This window comes from Balaenoptera musculus, chromosome 21 (genome assembly GCF_009873245.2).
Source record: "Balaenoptera musculus isolate JJ_BM4_2016_0621 chromosome 21, mBalMus1.pri.v3, whole genome shotgun sequence".
Taxonomy (NCBI): Eukaryota; Metazoa; Chordata; class Mammalia; order Artiodactyla; family Balaenopteridae; genus Balaenoptera; species Balaenoptera musculus.
In genome coordinates, this window is record NC_045805.1 from 33,589,315 (window position 1) to 33,605,707 (window position 16,393).

At 51.9% G+C, this 16,393-nt stretch overlaps 1 protein-coding gene across 7 annotated transcripts in view; it reads right to left on the minus strand.

The window, feature by feature from the left end:
* Positions 1 to 16,393, minus strand: part of ANK1 (ankyrin 1) — a 208,795-nt gene that overhangs the window by 63,390 nt on the left and 129,012 nt on the right. For all 7 annotated transcript variants that reach the window (XR_005018152.1, XM_036838539.1, XM_036838538.1 and 4 more), the window contains exons 3-8: positions 7,591 to 7,689; positions 3,521 to 3,619; positions 2,881 to 2,979; positions 1,710 to 1,895; positions 549 to 647; positions 76 to 174 (exon numbers count right to left, since the gene is read on the minus strand). Coding sequence is in view for 6 of the 7 variants with exons in the window: in XM_036838539.1 (XP_036694434.1) it covers positions 76 to 174; positions 549 to 647; positions 1,710 to 1,895; positions 2,881 to 2,979; positions 3,521 to 3,619; positions 7,591 to 7,689 (681 nt within the window). In the remaining variant the exon portion in view is untranslated. The remainder of the gene's footprint in view (positions 1 to 75; positions 175 to 548; positions 648 to 1,709; positions 1,896 to 2,880; positions 2,980 to 3,520; positions 3,620 to 7,590; positions 7,690 to 16,393) is intronic.

Consider the following 16,393-nt stretch of genomic DNA (forward strand, 5'->3'; position numbering starts at 1 on the left):
GCCCACTACCTGGGTGGGGCCCTGGCAGGCAGCACTCCCTCCCCTGGCCTTGCCGGGCAGCTTGCTGGCACCCACCTTGGTCCTTGTTTCTATCTGGGCGCCGCGGTCCAGCAGAAGCCGCACCATGATCACGTTTCCCCTGCGGGAAGCGATGTGCAGCGGCGTGATGCCGTTCTGGAGGGGAGGAAGGGACTGGTCAGGGCGTGCATCCTTGTCTGGGAGGCAGCTGCTCTGCGCCCTGCTCCCCTGTGGCCCTGCCCCAGCCCAAGGCAAGCGGCCACTCTGAGCCCACTGTTAGGACTCTTCTCGCCTGAGAAAGATTTCAAAGCCTCTAAGGACACGCCAGCCTCTTGGTTCATCACAGCAAGCTGGCTGAGCCCAGGTCCCCCAGAATCAAAAACACAGGCTGCAATTTCTTAGAAACCCATCCAGGGCTGTCTCGCCCGCAGGCATGTCTGCAGTGCGGGGATGTCCTTGGTGCCACGAGAGGGGGACACTGGGTTCCCCCCGTCCCTGCACGCACGGGCGGCCTCACCAAAGGGCCTCACCTGGGGCGTGAAGTTGACACTGGCTCCCCGGTTGAGGAGCAGCTGGGCCACGTTGAGGTTCTCGTAATGAGCTGCGATGTGGAGGGGGGTGAATCCCGTCTGGCACACAACAAAGGGGGACAAGGCGTCACAGGCCACATACTGGCATTTCTACCTGAGAATCAGCCTGGGGTTCTGAAAAGCCGGCAGGACCAGCCGACCTCACACGGCAGGCAGATTCGGACGGAAGGGGTCAAGAGATGTCCCACGGGAAGTTACATCCAAAAGTGAGGTGCTACCTCTGGGGACACCCAGTCTCCGTGGTTCACGTGGACAAATCGTGGACCAGGGTCGCCTCCCACTCTGCAGGCAGGGCCTGTTCCTCTGAACGGTTACTTCTGAAGAGATTTTAATGAATGAGTGAGAAGTGTTATGGGGTCCATGACCTTAATCCTCGGGACGGTTTCAGCCCCTATAGGGGTGCGGTGGCCCCTGGGTGGCCAGCTGGGTGGCCAGGGTGGCCCTTTGACCCTCGGTGGGTCCCTTGTCATCCTTCTGTTCCTAACCCCCGGCCACGCCTAACAATCCAGGCAGCGGTTTTCCAGGCGGAACCCCGTGACCATGGGGCAGGGGCCTGTGTGACTGACTCAGTGCAAGTTCATTCCCAGCGGGAGGGAGACGTTAAGATTAGACGTTAAGTCTAAATTTACAGGTAGTGAAAACATCGGACAGCGTGTGCAGACGGCGGGCTGTCCAGGCCCCTGGGAGGCCCCTCCCCGGTCCCATCTCCATGTGGGGACCCTTCCCTCCCTCCCTCCAACCGGGGGGAAGCTGGGGAAAGAGCTGGAATAAACTTCTAGAACACCACCTGGGTGGGGGGGATGGATTGCAAAGTCCTCCTCTGGCCAGAGGCCCCTCCTGCCCCGCTTGGACGCTGTTCTGAGTGACCTGGAGCCACACCGAGCACATGTCCTTCAGCGTTGCCTGGGGATTTAAAGGGGGCGTCCCCTGTGGCGCTCAGCTGGCTGGTGGAACGGCGGGCGCAGCGGGGCGGGCGCTTGGGGCGCACGCCGGAGCTTCTGTGGTCTGGGCTGGTTCCGAGTAACTGCCGGGAATCGGTGGAGACCCCGAGGGCCCCCGGTCCGGGCCCCGGCATGATCCCGGCCCCGCCGGCCGCCTCACCTTGGAAAGCACGTCGGGGTTGGGGTCGTTCTGCAGCAGCACCGCGGCCGTCCGCGTGTCATCGTTGCGGGCCGCGATGTGCAGGGCCGGCAGGCGCACCTTCCCCTTCGTCCCGTAGTTGATGAGGTGCGCCACCACGTTCTCGTGGCCCTGCTGCAGGGCCACGGCCAGAGGGGTGAAGCCGTCCTGACCGGGGGGAGAGGAGAGACCATTTGCTCTGACCGTCCTGACCGCTCGGTCCTCGGGCAGGACACGCGCTTTCAAGCTCAGGGCTCTTGCCCTCTGCCCGAGAGGACCTCCCTCCTCCACAGCCTGCAAGCTGGGCTTAGATGCCACCTCCCCCCTGACGCCGCTCTTGGCCCTGCTTTCGTTCCCTGCCGTCTCACAGCACCTCCAGTAATTTCCCTCTGGCGCGTATTTAACTTTTCCTTTATGACGTGCTCCTAGTCTGAGTGTTGATGAGAGCTTTTACTGCCCGGTCTCTTTGCCTCCCTCTCACCCCGTCACCCGATGTCAGGACAGTGCCGTGAACTGACGGCCGACCATCGTTCCTTCATTCATCTCACAAATATTATTGAACGCCTACCAAACGCTGGAAACCACACCAGGCACCAAGGTTTCAATTGTGAGCTACTGTTATTAATCTCCTCAGTGTGTACCAGGGGCACAGGGCCCCCTGAACTGGCAAAGCAGATGTCATCTGATGCTAAGAGTCAAGAGAAGCTTTGGTTCCACCTAGTCCGATTTCATCATTTCACCAGTGACAAAACTCAGGGTCGAGTGACTTGTCCAAGAGTGTACGTGGGTTCCCGGCAAGAGCCTTCCTCATGAAGGTCCGAGGCAGACCTGTCACCCACACGCGCGCACACGCACACACACACACACACACACACACGTGCACGCACGCCCCCCACCCCAGCCTGGCCTCCAGTGTTTGTCACAGTGGGAATGACAGGCTCACCCCTGCTGTCACTTCTCTGGCACGTGTCTGGGCATCCCTCAACGGCCATAACTTTTGTTTCTAACCCCCTTGCAAGGTCCGACGGCACCCAGGACATTGATCATGGCAGAGGATGCATCCCGAGCCGTGTCCCAGGAACACGCTCCCCTGGGACCGTGCCCTCCCCCCGAGAGACATTCAGCCATGAGGCCGCATCCCCAAGGTACTTACTTCTGTGGCTACATTCTGATTAGCTCCGTTTTCCAGCAAAAACTTAACCACCTCCAAGTGATTCTCTTGTGCTGCCATGTACAGGGGTGTAAAGCCTTTCTGTAAGCCAAGAGAAAAAGCCATTGGAATTCACCCACGTTAGTGACAGGTGCTAAAACCGATGCAAAATCCTCCAAACTCGCGGACAGCTCTCCCTGCATCCTGTTTCCACCCAGCCCTTGTGGCAACGTCCCCACCTGTGTCTCCAGCTATAAAAACACATGGACACTGCAATGGCATAGTGGGGTTACTGCAAAAGGCCACCAGGTGGGGTGATCCTCCCCGGAAGTCTGCTTCTGCCCCTCCCAGAATGGTCAGCCTCTTCTGCACACCCACCCCCCGCTAATTTCACTCCCTTCCTCATCCCCCCTCATGTCCCCCCCATACACAGATGAGCCACAACTAAATATATTATTCAGCTAAAGGAACAGAGATGGGGTCCACAATGACCCACCCCATCGTGCTTAGAATGTCCACTGTGAAGCAGGAAAAAGCAAGAAGGTGCTTGGAGACATTTGAATACATTTGGACTCGGCCACACAGCGCGTCCACCCGGGTGAAGGGGACGGGCAGCCCCACGGCCCGGGGCCCTGAGCATCACCTGTGACTGGGCGTTGACGTTGGCGCCATAGTTGACGAGCTCCCGCACCACCTGGTCCTGACCCGCCAGGGCAGCGATGTGCAGCGCCGTGTTCCCCTTCTGAAACACGGGGAGGGAAGACAGGAGGTTCCCAGGGGCCCGTCACAGGTACAGGGCTGTCACAGGTGCGGGATAAGGGTGTCGTCTGCGGGGAGGCAGCGGGCTTCCTTTATGGCCCCAAGGGGCGGACCACACACACTTGTGTGCCTGACCCATCAGACATCATGAACAGCCCTGGCAGCCCAGGGAGGGAAGTTCTTCCCGTTCTCCTGAAAAAAGAATGCCCCAGAACAAGAAAGCCAACTTCTCAGCACGGATCTGCTGCACTTGGGCTCGGCGTCCTGACATCGGCCGACGGGCAGTCAGAATTCCCCAGGACACCTGTGGAAGGGCTGCCAGGCAAGCTGGTTCCTTGGACGTCCGGCTCCTCCCAGGCTGTGGCCCTGCAGGACGGGGCGGAGGCCCCGAGCTCCAGGGAAAAGGAGGCCACAGATCCCACGGGCCCAGCTCCCTCGTGCCATTACAGCAACACGCACCGGCCAAAGGCTGGACCAAAGGGGTCACGGGGTGAGGGGTAGTCAATCATCAGATAGAAGCGGGAAGGGCAGAAATAGGTAAAAGAGTTGGGGAGGGGGGTTAGTAAAAGGAACTATATAATGTACGCAGAAGAAAAGAAAAATATGAAACTAAGTGCGGAAAAATAAATAGAATAGAACCTGGCAGAGGAAAACACAAAGGAAGAACGTGAATAAGTAAAATACAGTCAGTCAGAGTTCACCAAGTCAGAGAGGAGAGAAGAAACGCTAGAAGCAAATGAGATTCACAGCTGTTTTAAGGTAAACTTTTCAAAAGCTGAGAACTGGTAACAGAGACTAAGACGCCAGGCAGGCTCTGAAGGTGGTGGTAGTGGCGGGGACGTGTGAGGTTTCTTGTCTGCATCCATCCTGGGCATTTAACAGCACTTCCTGGACGGGCGGGCTCAGGTCCAGCAGGCGGCTTCCGTTTCCGGGATGCGCCTCCCTGCCAGGCTCCTTCCTGCCTCCCTCCCAAGTCCCTCTTCCCCCACGTGACCCCACGGGCATCCCTGCTCCGGGAGGGGCAGGCGGGGCAGGCCCACTTGACAACGTCCGTCAAACAGGGGCCACAGCTGGACCCATCTGTCCCTCTGCTACTTACGGAGCACAGATCTCACACGACCTCACGTTTTCTAGTTCAGACGGCATATAGTTTTTAACTAAACTACATGAACACTTGCCAATCCATCTCAGGAAACCCACCAAACAGGGACTTCAAATCTAGTCTGTGCGCTGGGGCCACCGGCCACTGGGAGCCAGGCGCCTCCCCCAGGGGGTCTGAGCATCACAGGGTCTGGGCATCACAGGGCCACCCGGCGGCGCCCCAGGGCTCATGTTTCTGTCTCTAAAGCGCGGCCTGTCTCAGGCAGGAGGGTCCTCTCGTTACCTCCCAAATGTGTCTTTCTGATTTCTCCTTAAGTCCCATTTGATAAGCAGAAGGGTCCTTCCTCAAATATCCATCAGAGAATAAGTGCCAGAAATGAGTATATAGATGCTAAGTAATCTTTTTTTCTTCGAAGTCTGAAGAGCCTCCACTTAGACACCTTGGCACCTGGGTCCGACTCACTCGCTGTACCGAGAGGAACAGGGCTGCTGGCACCAGAACCTTCTCTAGGAATCAGGACTCAGACCTCCACGCCTCCCCACCTAGAAGGGGGCGTGCCGTGTCCATTCATCCATTCACCACACGCTGAGCACGTGTGTGTCAGGCACTGGGCCAGCTCAAGAAGGGAATTTCGAACATTTCTTTCCGTCTGCCCCTTCCTGCCTGAAATCCCACGACGACAGGGCTCACCCCATATAAACCCACGCGGAGGGAAGCTGGACGGGGAGAGATGTGGAGGCCCGGCCGTGGGACTCGGCCCGTGACATCTTCAGAACCTGGGCTGAGAGCAGCCCTGGTGAGGAATGGTGCCCCCCTCCACACACACATGCACACGCCGCAAGGCTCAAGAAGACCCCCAGCCTCAGGTCCGGAGTCACAGGGAGATGGGGTTTTTTCTGCCCCTCCCTCAGCATGAAGGAACGTGCCCTCAAAGAAGCAGGAAAAATTACTTAGCTATATTTGGATCCACAAAGACCCAATTTCTCCATTTCCAGGGAGTCCCAGAGCTCACGGCAGGGTGGGTGGCCGCAGTGGGTGCTGAGTGAGTGCCCGGGCTGGGGAGGGGTGGGCTGACGTGGCTCTGATCCCCACCAGCTTGGATGCTGAGCTGGCCTCTGGGGGGTGCAGGGGGAGGCAAAGAATACATTTGTTTCACGCTTTTAAATTTTCTAAGCACAGTTTAGGAACCTATATTGGTTTTGGCTTTTTAGTCTTTTCTTTTTTTAATCTCGCTCCTGCTTGCGAGACCCATTACAATTCCCCAATCTGTTGTGACTCTTGCTTTGCCCACGGTTTCAGCTGCACCCTTTTTTTCCTCCCTCTGTTGGGCCCTCAGAAACCACGCTGGCTTATACAATTTCTATAAATAACAGAGACACACCAAGCGTTCGCTTGCAAAATACCGATCCAAGGGGGAAATTCGGAGAGAGTAAAACGTGCTGAAGCGTAGTGTTTCTGCAGCTCTTGTGGGGATGCCAGGGGGAGGACAGCCCTCTGGCCACCACAGCCGGTCAGATGGCACCATGCTTGCGGCCAGGCAGCTGACGGCATCAGATGAGAAATAGCCACATCCCTTTCATCCACAGAAGAAGCCGGGTGGAAACAATTGGTATTTGTCATGGGGTTAGAAAAAAAATGCCCTGTACACGTTCAGAAAGAGCAAGTCAGTCTATTTCATCCGTGAGATCTCTTCACCTTTGGGAAATGACATGAAAATTACAGAATTTTACCTCGAGAGATGAGTCTACCTTCATAATATTTTGGTAGTTCACTTCATAACCATAAATTATATCTGTTCTCTACCTGTTGCTCTTCTGGTTCTCTGCTCGCGAGGCGGTAAAACGTTTGCTGCGTGGAACTGAAATCAGGGCTGTGCATGAGACCACGCTGAATAAACAGCAAATGGAAAATAAGAGGTTGCCGGGAGCAGCCCAGGAAGAAAACCATGGGATGTAAGAAAGGAGGGGGAGAAGAGGAAACAGCACTTGACACAGTAAACAGAGGTGATTTTTTTGGTTTAATTTTGTTTGTTTTTAAATGCTGGCTGCTTGTTGCTTAGTAAACAAATAAGATGCATAAGAAATGAAACTGATTTTGCAACATGTAGATGCGTCAATTTCATGACTGCAGTTTCTGGACTTAAGTCACTGGTGTTTATAATCTACTGCTTTGGGGAGAAACGTCCTGCTGTGAGAGGTGTGACATCACACAAATGCTTGGAGTAAAGAGAACACTCTTCACTGTTCAAGGGACCCAGTAAGGAGATGAAATGGGTTTGGGGCTGACCAAGGAAGACTCGCTGGAGAAGGATGAATGAGAGGGATGTGGGCTCTTCCACAGCCCTCATGAACGACACAGTCACCAATATTTATTGATTTCTTCCTAAATAGGCATTATATATTCACTACCACATTTGATTTTCATACCAATCCTGCAACTACCTATTATAATCTCCATTTTAAAGATGAGTAAACTGAGGCTTCTCACTGGCTGAGTAACTTGCTTCAGGTCACAGAGTATGAAACAACTCAGCGAGGATTTGGACCCAAGGCACCTGCCTGTGGACCTCTTAGCTTGGGAAAGCATGAAGCCACTGGGCAAAGGGTTTTATTTTTAGATTTACAGTTGAGTGATCAGGATAAAGGCCCCCTGAATCCTTGTGGAAACGGGGTCCTGTGTTTTTCGGGTGACTTCAGGGGCTCACAGGACTAGGAACTGACTGCAAGGATGAGAGAAGTTCAGAAGCGGGCTTGGGTTTCTGTCAGGAAGGGCTGGTTTCTATGTCTTTAGGGTTTGGGACAATATGTGAATTTTGATGGAAACCTCCCGCCCCCCCCCGCCAAGAGACGTACCTTGGTTGTCGTTTCCAGGATGATCTCTTTGTGCAGAAGTTCGACCACCATCTTCACGTGGCCTTCTTTAGAGGCCAGATGCAAGCCGTTCAGCCCATTCTGTGAAGAGCAGAGAGGCAGGGACGGTGGGGTTAGAGGGCCCGTGCATCTTGCTGGTCCAGGCGGCTGGACCGAGGTCCCTGACCGCGAGGGGCCGTGCGAAGGGCCTGAAGGGGAGACCCCGAGTCGTGTCGACATAGGCGCAGGGCAGAGCCAGCCTGTGACCAAAGCTTGTCTGACGGTTAAATTTTAGGGGAAGAAAAACAAACATTTTCCAGGGCCAACCATCAAGTCCACAAAAGCAGAACTCTCACTGGGTAGTTAAAGTTCCAGCCGCCCGGGCTCTAAAGAAAGCAGCCAGCGCAAGCCTCACTGGTCCCCTCCTGCTTCGGACCCTTCTGACCCTTGCACTTAGATGTCTTGAAACTTTCTGGCAAAAGCTGCCTTCAAAGAGAGCTACTCAGAACACAAATAACTGACTACACAATGGAACTAGCTTTCAGTTCCAATGGAGAAGTAGATCTTGGCTCCACACAGAGAATGATTTTCATCGGTCAGTGATCTCCACCCCTCTCCTTCCCCACCAGCAATCTCCCCTCTTCCCGTCTCCTCCTTCCCGTCTCCTCTGCTGGTCAACTCTGTTCTCCCATGTCCCATTTCAGGGGGTGCCCCAGGGCCACTGTGGGCTCTGGCTGATAAGAAAGACCCTCATCACCAAGATGGAGGGGTTGGCTCCTGATGGTGTGAATGGAGGGGTCCCTGGCTCACCCATCTTCAAATATCTCTGCAGCCCCACCATGGGGTCCTGAAACTCCCACTCTCCCTTTGTATCAGGGCATCATTTTCAGGAGATTCCAATTAAAACACAAATATTCTGCCTGGGAGTGCTAGTGCATTAATCCATTAACAGATCAGTCCTATTGCTTTGCTAAAACCAGCACTGGAAAGTACTGAGTGATTACTGCCGTAATGCGACACAGGTGCCTCATGATGGGAGAATGGAACGTGTATAAGACCCTCTTTACGTCGGGGCCTTGGACGGGGCAAACATAACAGGTGCCTTGGGTGTCAGAGAACATCCCAGAGTAGGCTTGAAGGGAACTTTACCTACTTCCTATTTAGATCAGACCCGCCCTGCGCCCCAAACACACAGAGTACGGTTGGCCAAATCTTTGCCCATCAGCACAGCCAGCCTTGCCAGGGTGGGTGTATGTGGAGGGGATGGGAGAGCCCGTTGCAATATTTCCTCTTGCCAATGCCTGAAAATCTCCGTTAGATTTCTTCCTCTTGCAGATTTTGGACACTATGAAAATGTAGGGTCCAAAGCGGTGTTAAGGGGCTTCCCTGGTGGCGCAGTGGTTGAGAGTCCGCCTGCCAATGCAGGGGACACGGGTTCGAGCCCTGGTCCGGGAAGATCCCACATGCCATGGAGCAACTAAGCCCGTGCACCACAACTACTGAGCCTGTGCTCTGGAGCCCACGAGCCACAACTACAGAAGCCCTCGTGCCACAACTACTGAAGCCCGCGCGCCTAGAGCCCGTGCTCCGCAACAAGAGAAGCCACCGCAATGAGAAGCCCTCGCACCGCAACGAAGAGTAGCCCCCCCGCTCACCGCAACTAGAGAAAGACCGTGTGCAGCAATGAAGACTCAACGCAGCCAAAAATAAATAGATAGATAAATAAATAAATAAATTTATAAAAAAAAAAAAAGCGGTGTTAATAATTCACACCCCAGTGTGAATGAGTTTATCAGATAAAGGCTAGGTCAGAGCCCGTTTTGATAACAGAAAGGGAGAAAGTGGTTTAAGGCAAGACAGCAGGTCTTTGACTGCAGGAATCTGAGGGAGGGGGAGGAGCTTGGGGCTGAAGTACGCCAGTTCCCCTCAAATCATTCTGCAAAACACAAACTTGCAGAAAAGCCTTTGTCAGGTGACCCGCTCGGGGCGCCTGGAGCCACTCTCTCCAGCTTTGCGTCCTGACTCTACCCCGGGGAAGGGTCTGCACCGGAGGGAGCCCCTCCTTCTCCAGCGCTGCGATCTGCAATCCCCTCTTCACACCCAGCAGTGCCTTGTCTGGAAGGTTCCGGGCGCTGAGCGCAGGCACCCTGTGGTCACATGGGAATCCGGGGTGGGCGTACCACCGTGGGAGTCACAGTCTGCTCACTGCAGGGGACTCGGCTGGGGCTTCGAGCGTGGCGTGCGTGTGCTGACTGCGGGGCTTTCAGCGCTGCCGGGGGGGTGCAGTCACTTTCCAGGAGCAGTCACTGGTCCTGAATGCCTCAAAGCTGGGGAAGTGGCCAGTCTACAAGGAAAACGCTAATGTTCGCTGCTAACACCCCAGGGGTGGCTGGCCCTGCTCTTTGGAGCCAGAGTCAGGATCTCAATCCACAGGATTCTAGACACACAGTCTGTCCAGAGGATGCTGGCGTCCAAAGGGTTATTGGAGATCCCTGAATGCTGAGGAAACCAAAGCCCAGAGAAGTCAAATGATTGGCTCAGGTCACACAGCCTTTCTAGGTCACAGCCACATATAGAACCAACCTGGATGCCCCAGGAAGAAAGAGTTTGGGGCTCTTTTTTAACCCGAGGAACTAGTATGTTTCTTTTCATCAGCTGCTGAAAGCACAGGTTCCCTTTGTGATTACCAGGCAGCTTAGAGGGACTGCTCAGTCACCATAACCATCCGTGTGGGTCTGGTCACTACCGCTGTAGGTGGTCCCCAGGATTTTACTCGCTGCCCTGGTCCCTAGGAAGCCCCTCTGCTTCCCTCCCTGGGTCACATACCCCCCTCCCAAAGCTGAACTCTGGCAGAAGGCAAGGGACCGTCTAAATATCAATAGATCTGTATCTCTAATAGTTTTACTCAGCTTCCACCTCGGATCCTGGTTCAAAGATCTCTTTCTTTTTTATGACTTGATTTTTCTCACTTTATTTTTGATTTGTTTCCAACACAGTCACACTAAGTTACTTCCAAGTCCATTACTGTGATGATCTGAATCCAGCACCCTCACCAGGGCCACAGAACAAGCCCATGTGGCACAGCTATGACAGGTGTGCAAGAAGACCCAGGAATCTAGTGCAGAGCGAAATCACACGGGGGCACGGCTATGACAAACTCTTGTCCCAACTACGGTTACCTCACGCCGAGCATGCACTTAATCTGCTTCAGCTAACATTTACTGAGAAGTTATCTGTGCCTGGCACTACGCTAAGGATGCCTAAAACACAAACCCTGACCCTCGAAGAACTCAGTTTAGGACAGAAAGGAGATGCATAAAAATAAATGCAAAATCACGTGAAAAATGCCCAAAATGCAGGTATAAGACTGAAAGTAGCACAGAGGAGAAAGGAGCTGCTTGGTTAAGGGGTCAGGAAAGCTTCGCAGAGGGCTTTTCAGGGCAGTCTGCACACAGCCAGGGGTGCAAGTCCATTAACAATGGCAACGTGAGTTTAAACGTGTCTGAGTTTAAATTCTAAACCCATGAGCTCAGATTTTAGAAACTATGCTCCCGGCCATTCTCACCAAGTGCCCTCCTCTTTCTTCCATGAAGCACCTGGATTCCAGGAACGTACAAACATCCAGACCCACTGCAGCAAGTTTTCTCCAGCAACTGACCTCAGCAGATGGGTGGATGGCCATATCCAGCAGCTGAAGTCGCTGAAAGCCTGAAAACAAGTTTAGGGCATATGTACCCAAAGGAGCTTGTACAACTGTCTTATCAGAGGCATAACTAATCTATGCAGGAGACCACTTCCAGTATTTCAAAAGAGCGTTTCATGGATAAATACTACATTTCATGCTTTCTTTTTCTTTAAGCAGACTTGTTATTGCTCAAAACTGAAGGGGGGAGGGGTGCAAATTCTGGGAGCTACTTGTTCTTAACCAAAACTATGGACAGAGACAAACTGCAATCGACCACCTCTTTAAAATCAGGATCCGTGTGTTGTATTTGAGTCAAATCAAGTTTAAGTTACTGGCTAAGAGTAAAAGGCAGGCTGCTGAATCTTCCTCGCACCTTTTCAGCTACTCCAGCTAACTTGACAGCCACTCCACTCCACGCTGAATGGCAGACAGAATACTGAGGGGGATTACAGGGAGAAATCACATATTTCTTCCCCCAAATAACTGGGTGTAGAAGATAAACAAGAAGGAGGTGGAGGGATATTAGAGGAACTTCTTCAGCTAAATTAGAAGCTAGGGAACAAAGCAGTAGCTACTTGTGGGCATTTTTTTAACCACACACTTTTCTCAGGAATATGCCAGCTTGCCAAATTCTTCTTCCCGAAGACATCTGCTTCTGGGTCTCAGGTTACGCACATGTTAGACTAACTGATTTTGTTCCACAGCCCTTGACTGCTCTTTCTGTTTTTCTTTCATTACTCTTTTTCTATTTTTTGTTTCAATTTTGATCATTTCTACCGACATGTCTTCACGTTCTTTGATTCTTTCCTCAGCTGTGTCCAGTCTACTCTTGAGCCTGTTGAAGAAATTCCTCATTGCCATGAAAGTTTTAAAAAATTTCTAGCATTCATTGGGCTCTTTCTTACAGTCGCCATCCCTCTGCTGAAATCCCCTATCTGTCCATGAAGGGTGTCCACTTTTCCTACTAGATCCTTTAACATATTAAGCATAGTTATTTCAAAGTCCATCTGATAGTTCCAATATCCAGGTCATCTCTAAGTATGGTTCTGTTGATTGCTTTGTCTATTGACAATGCTTTGTTGTTGTTTTTTTCTTACTGTGTGTACTGTAATTTTTAATTGAATGCCAGACACTATATATAGAAGAGCAGTAGAGACTGAAATAATTTGTGCCTGGAAATGGACATGCTTCTGCTTCTGTGAAGCTGTTAGCACAGGGCTGGGGACGGGGGCTGAGTCAATCTAGTCAGGAGTTGACCTGCATCTGGGTTTTGTTGTTACCACTGGTGCACACAGCCTTCAGATTATTCCAGAGGTAGGTTGCTGTCACCCGGAGCTCAGAGTAGGAGCTAAGGTGCCAGAGGGTTGTTCTGTGTTCCTGATTGCCGCTCAGCTTCCAGCCATCCTTTAGTGCCTGTGCCTCAGTCGGGGTCTTTCTCCACGCTCTTGCCCCCTCCCAGCAGTCCTATGCTCTTCCTTGTTACAAGGTAGGAGCAGAGCTTCTCTTTTGTCCTGCTCCAGCTTTAGTCTTAGGCAGGCTTTGCTCCTGGACCTCAAAGGTGGGATTTTTTTTTCATCATTTTTCCCCTCTTCTCTGCAGCAGCAAAACCTGCCTTGTCTCTATACTTGGTGCTGAGTGAGATTCCCTTGCTCCTCCCCCAGTGGTAGCAGACCTCTGCTTTTTATTGGTATAAGGCAGTTATTGGCCCCAAATGGTTTCCCGCCCTCCCTAGGAGTACAGGGGTTGTGCCTCCGCCTTTCCTGAAGCAGCGCTGGGTCTCTGCCTGTGTCCTGGAGCTGGAAGGTTTCCTACCCTCCTCAGGGCAAGAGGGAGTTTGCCACTACTCCCCCCTCTGGAGAAGGGATTTTGCCTGAGGTCTGAAGGGGAGAGGGTCTGTTTTGGCTTCACACAAGGGGAGAGTCTGGGGCCACCCCCCAACCCCACAGTCACAAGCACCACCTGCTCTCCTGTGCTGCCCATGGGTGTCCTCTGGTCTCCTGATTTACCCCACTATTTCTCAGGAGCACCTGGTGGAGGCCTGGGGCTCCAGACACACTCAAGCCACACTGGCCTGCAAGAGTCTGTTAAGACCTTGGCTTGCATGGCAACTGCTTTTCTCTCCTGCATCTGCCAAAGCTGAAACGGTGGCCCTCTCCTGGGAGGGCTCATCCCTTTTTGGAATTCAGCTAAAAGTCCATTGCCCTGTGGCCTCAGCCCTCTGATGGGCTCAGGGAAGACTGTAATTCTGTAGATTATCCAAGCTTTTCTCTCTGTTAGGGTGGGAGCAATGTTCTTTGAGGCTTTTTACATCCTAGAAACTCCCTATCCTGAGCCTCTGAGGCCACCTGGTCCCATATGATCTCATCCCACACGGTCTTAACACGGCAGACAACCATTTTAGGATCTTTTGGGCAAAAATATTCATGCCAAACATGCACACCTGGAGTTTCTCATCTGCCTTTGCTCTGTTTTTTTCAGGTAAAATGTCAATCTAGAGGATCCTTCTGAGCAGCAATCTGTCTGATGGGAGGGGAGGAGATCTCAGCCAGGCTGTGTTTCTTTTAACATTTTTAAGAAGAAGAAGAAGAAGAAAAATAAAGTCTCATTCAGCCTGAATGATTTAATTTGGAGTATTTTCTTGTACCAACTGTGAGAAATTCCACTGGCAAAATAGACAATTCCAGACATTTGTTCTCAGTAAATGATCCCTCTGTTTCACGTCTCTGATTGCCCCAATTACACTAATTGATTCCTCAATGTACAAATCCAGTAGATGTGTCACAGGAAATTAAACTCTCACCCTGTCCAGAGCAGAGGACGATTTCAAACCGAGAGGCCTTGGTGTCCGGAGATCCTCTGCCTCTTTGAAAACTCCAAGAATACCTCCGAGGCTGCTGCTGGCGTTCGCGTGTGGACACGCTCTGTTCCACTCCTTTTCTCACACCCGGTGATTTCACGCACACACACAGCTGGCCCTGGAGCAGCCTCAGGCTGTGTCCTGAGGACCCTCCTGCCCACCTGCCCCTGCCACCCCACAGCCCCTGAACCTCATGATTCCAGCCCCTACGCCCTTCTTTGAGCTAAGCAGTGTGTGCTCCTGTAGCAGCTGGGAAGCATGGCCTTTTTATTCAGAAGCACTTACTACCCTGTTATTGGCTCTGCTTAGCAGATTAATTGGCTGCCCTATTATCAGAGGCTATGGAGCCTTGGGCAGGGGAAGCTTCGATGGGGAAGGAAAGGAGTGGAGTCCTGGAAGAATAAGCCAGAGCAGTGGCAGAGAAGGCCAAGAAACCGAGGGCCCCAGAGGGGAACAAGATGCAGCGAGGGAGGAGTTTCTAGGTAACTTGCCTTCAGGCCACACCCACTTTACCCAGGCAGTCAGCCAGGAGTGAAGGTCTCACCCATAAAGGACAAGGTTGTATACACAGAGGATCATGCACCTAGTTCTTATACTTTATATGCTACTTTCCCATCCAGGCTGGATCCTCTATCAGCTTGTTATATCTGTCCAGGGAAGATAAGTATAATACTCTATGTTACAGAAGCTTAATTCCCCGAATAACAACCCGCCTGTACATTTGTGACCTCTAGCTTTGCTCTATTATTGGTTCCTATTTGTGGGGCACGATCACTGACATTACATATTTCCAGGTCTGCAGCCCTGAAACAGAGTAGGAAATAAGAATCTAAACAGGGCTATGGAGAGAGAAAAGGATTGAAATGGTTGCCATCCCTACTCCGAATCCTGAAATTGATGAGAAAGAGAGAAAGAGTGAGGGAAGAAGGAAAGGCAGAGACCATGGAAACCAAAGACAGAGGGGAGGATGAGAAACAAGAGGTGATGGGAAAAGAAAGATGGAGTGACTGTCACTCTGGGCTCAACGAGATGAGGGCATGAATTAAGCTGCTGGCAAAGAAATTGCTACAACAATATAAATCTTGGGTCCTGTCCTCAAATTGCCTGCATTAAATTTTCAGCCCAAACAGAAATGAAATCAAAAGGGAACAGGGGTTTTCCCATCTTCCCTTCTCTTCCTGTTCCCTCCCCTCACCTCCCAGCTGGAGGATGCCGGCATCTGAGGAAGGAGGACAGTGAACCCGAGGGGTGCCCTGCAGAGGCATCTGAGAGGGAGGAGGGGGCCGCTCTGGAGTGCTTAGGAGGTTGGCACATCGAGCGAATAAACAAACATGTTAAGCATGATGCGAATCCGTGGGAGTCAGATTTCTCACTGTCTGAAGGGATTTAAAACCTGGAAAAAGGGAAGGCTAGGAAGAACCCTGAGGTCTTGGACCAGGATTACAAGTATTGGCTTGACCTCATGGGTTTTTAAAAATACACATACACAGATAGATGTAGAAATAGTTACAGATGTGTGTACACACATGACAAGCAGTAGCAGTGGGCACACCGAGTGATCAGATTTTGGTGTCTACATACCAGCCTCCACTAAAAGGAAACAGGGGGCCTTGGAAAAGTGGCTGATCCAGGGCTGGGGCAGGGCAAGTACAAAATGACGCTGGGATAACTTATGCCAGAAAGTAAGGAAATCAAGAATGATGCAAACACGTCACATAACACAGAAGCCCGCTTATTGAAAGGGCTCCCAATGGCCCGGTTTAGATCTGAACATCAAAATAAGTCATGAGAGTATCAGATTACAGCCCATCAAATAAAACAGGAACCCATGAGTCTGAACAGACTCATTATAAATAAATAATGAAAAAAAACAAATGAATGAGGGAGAAGGGAAAGCTTATCCTTCAGTGGAATGCCAGCTAGTAAACGCAGAAGAAATGATGGAGAATCACTCCTTGGAACCACCACAGTGGTAGTGATGGAGGCAGAAGTCATCAGTCTATGCCACGAATGGTGGCTGGGAGTTTGATGAGGAACAGGATATTGGCATCATATCGGAATATTCCTCCCCAAGAAAATACTGATCAACTACAAAGGGAAGAATTGATGATTTCACAGTAGAAAAACTTGGCAGACACCAACTTCAGCAGGTGATCAAGGTTAACATCCTTGGAGTGGAAAGGGAGCATGATTTCTACGGGCTCCTGCTAAGCATGCACCGCCTCAGCCTGGTCACCAGGAAACATCAGCAGACACAGTTGAGG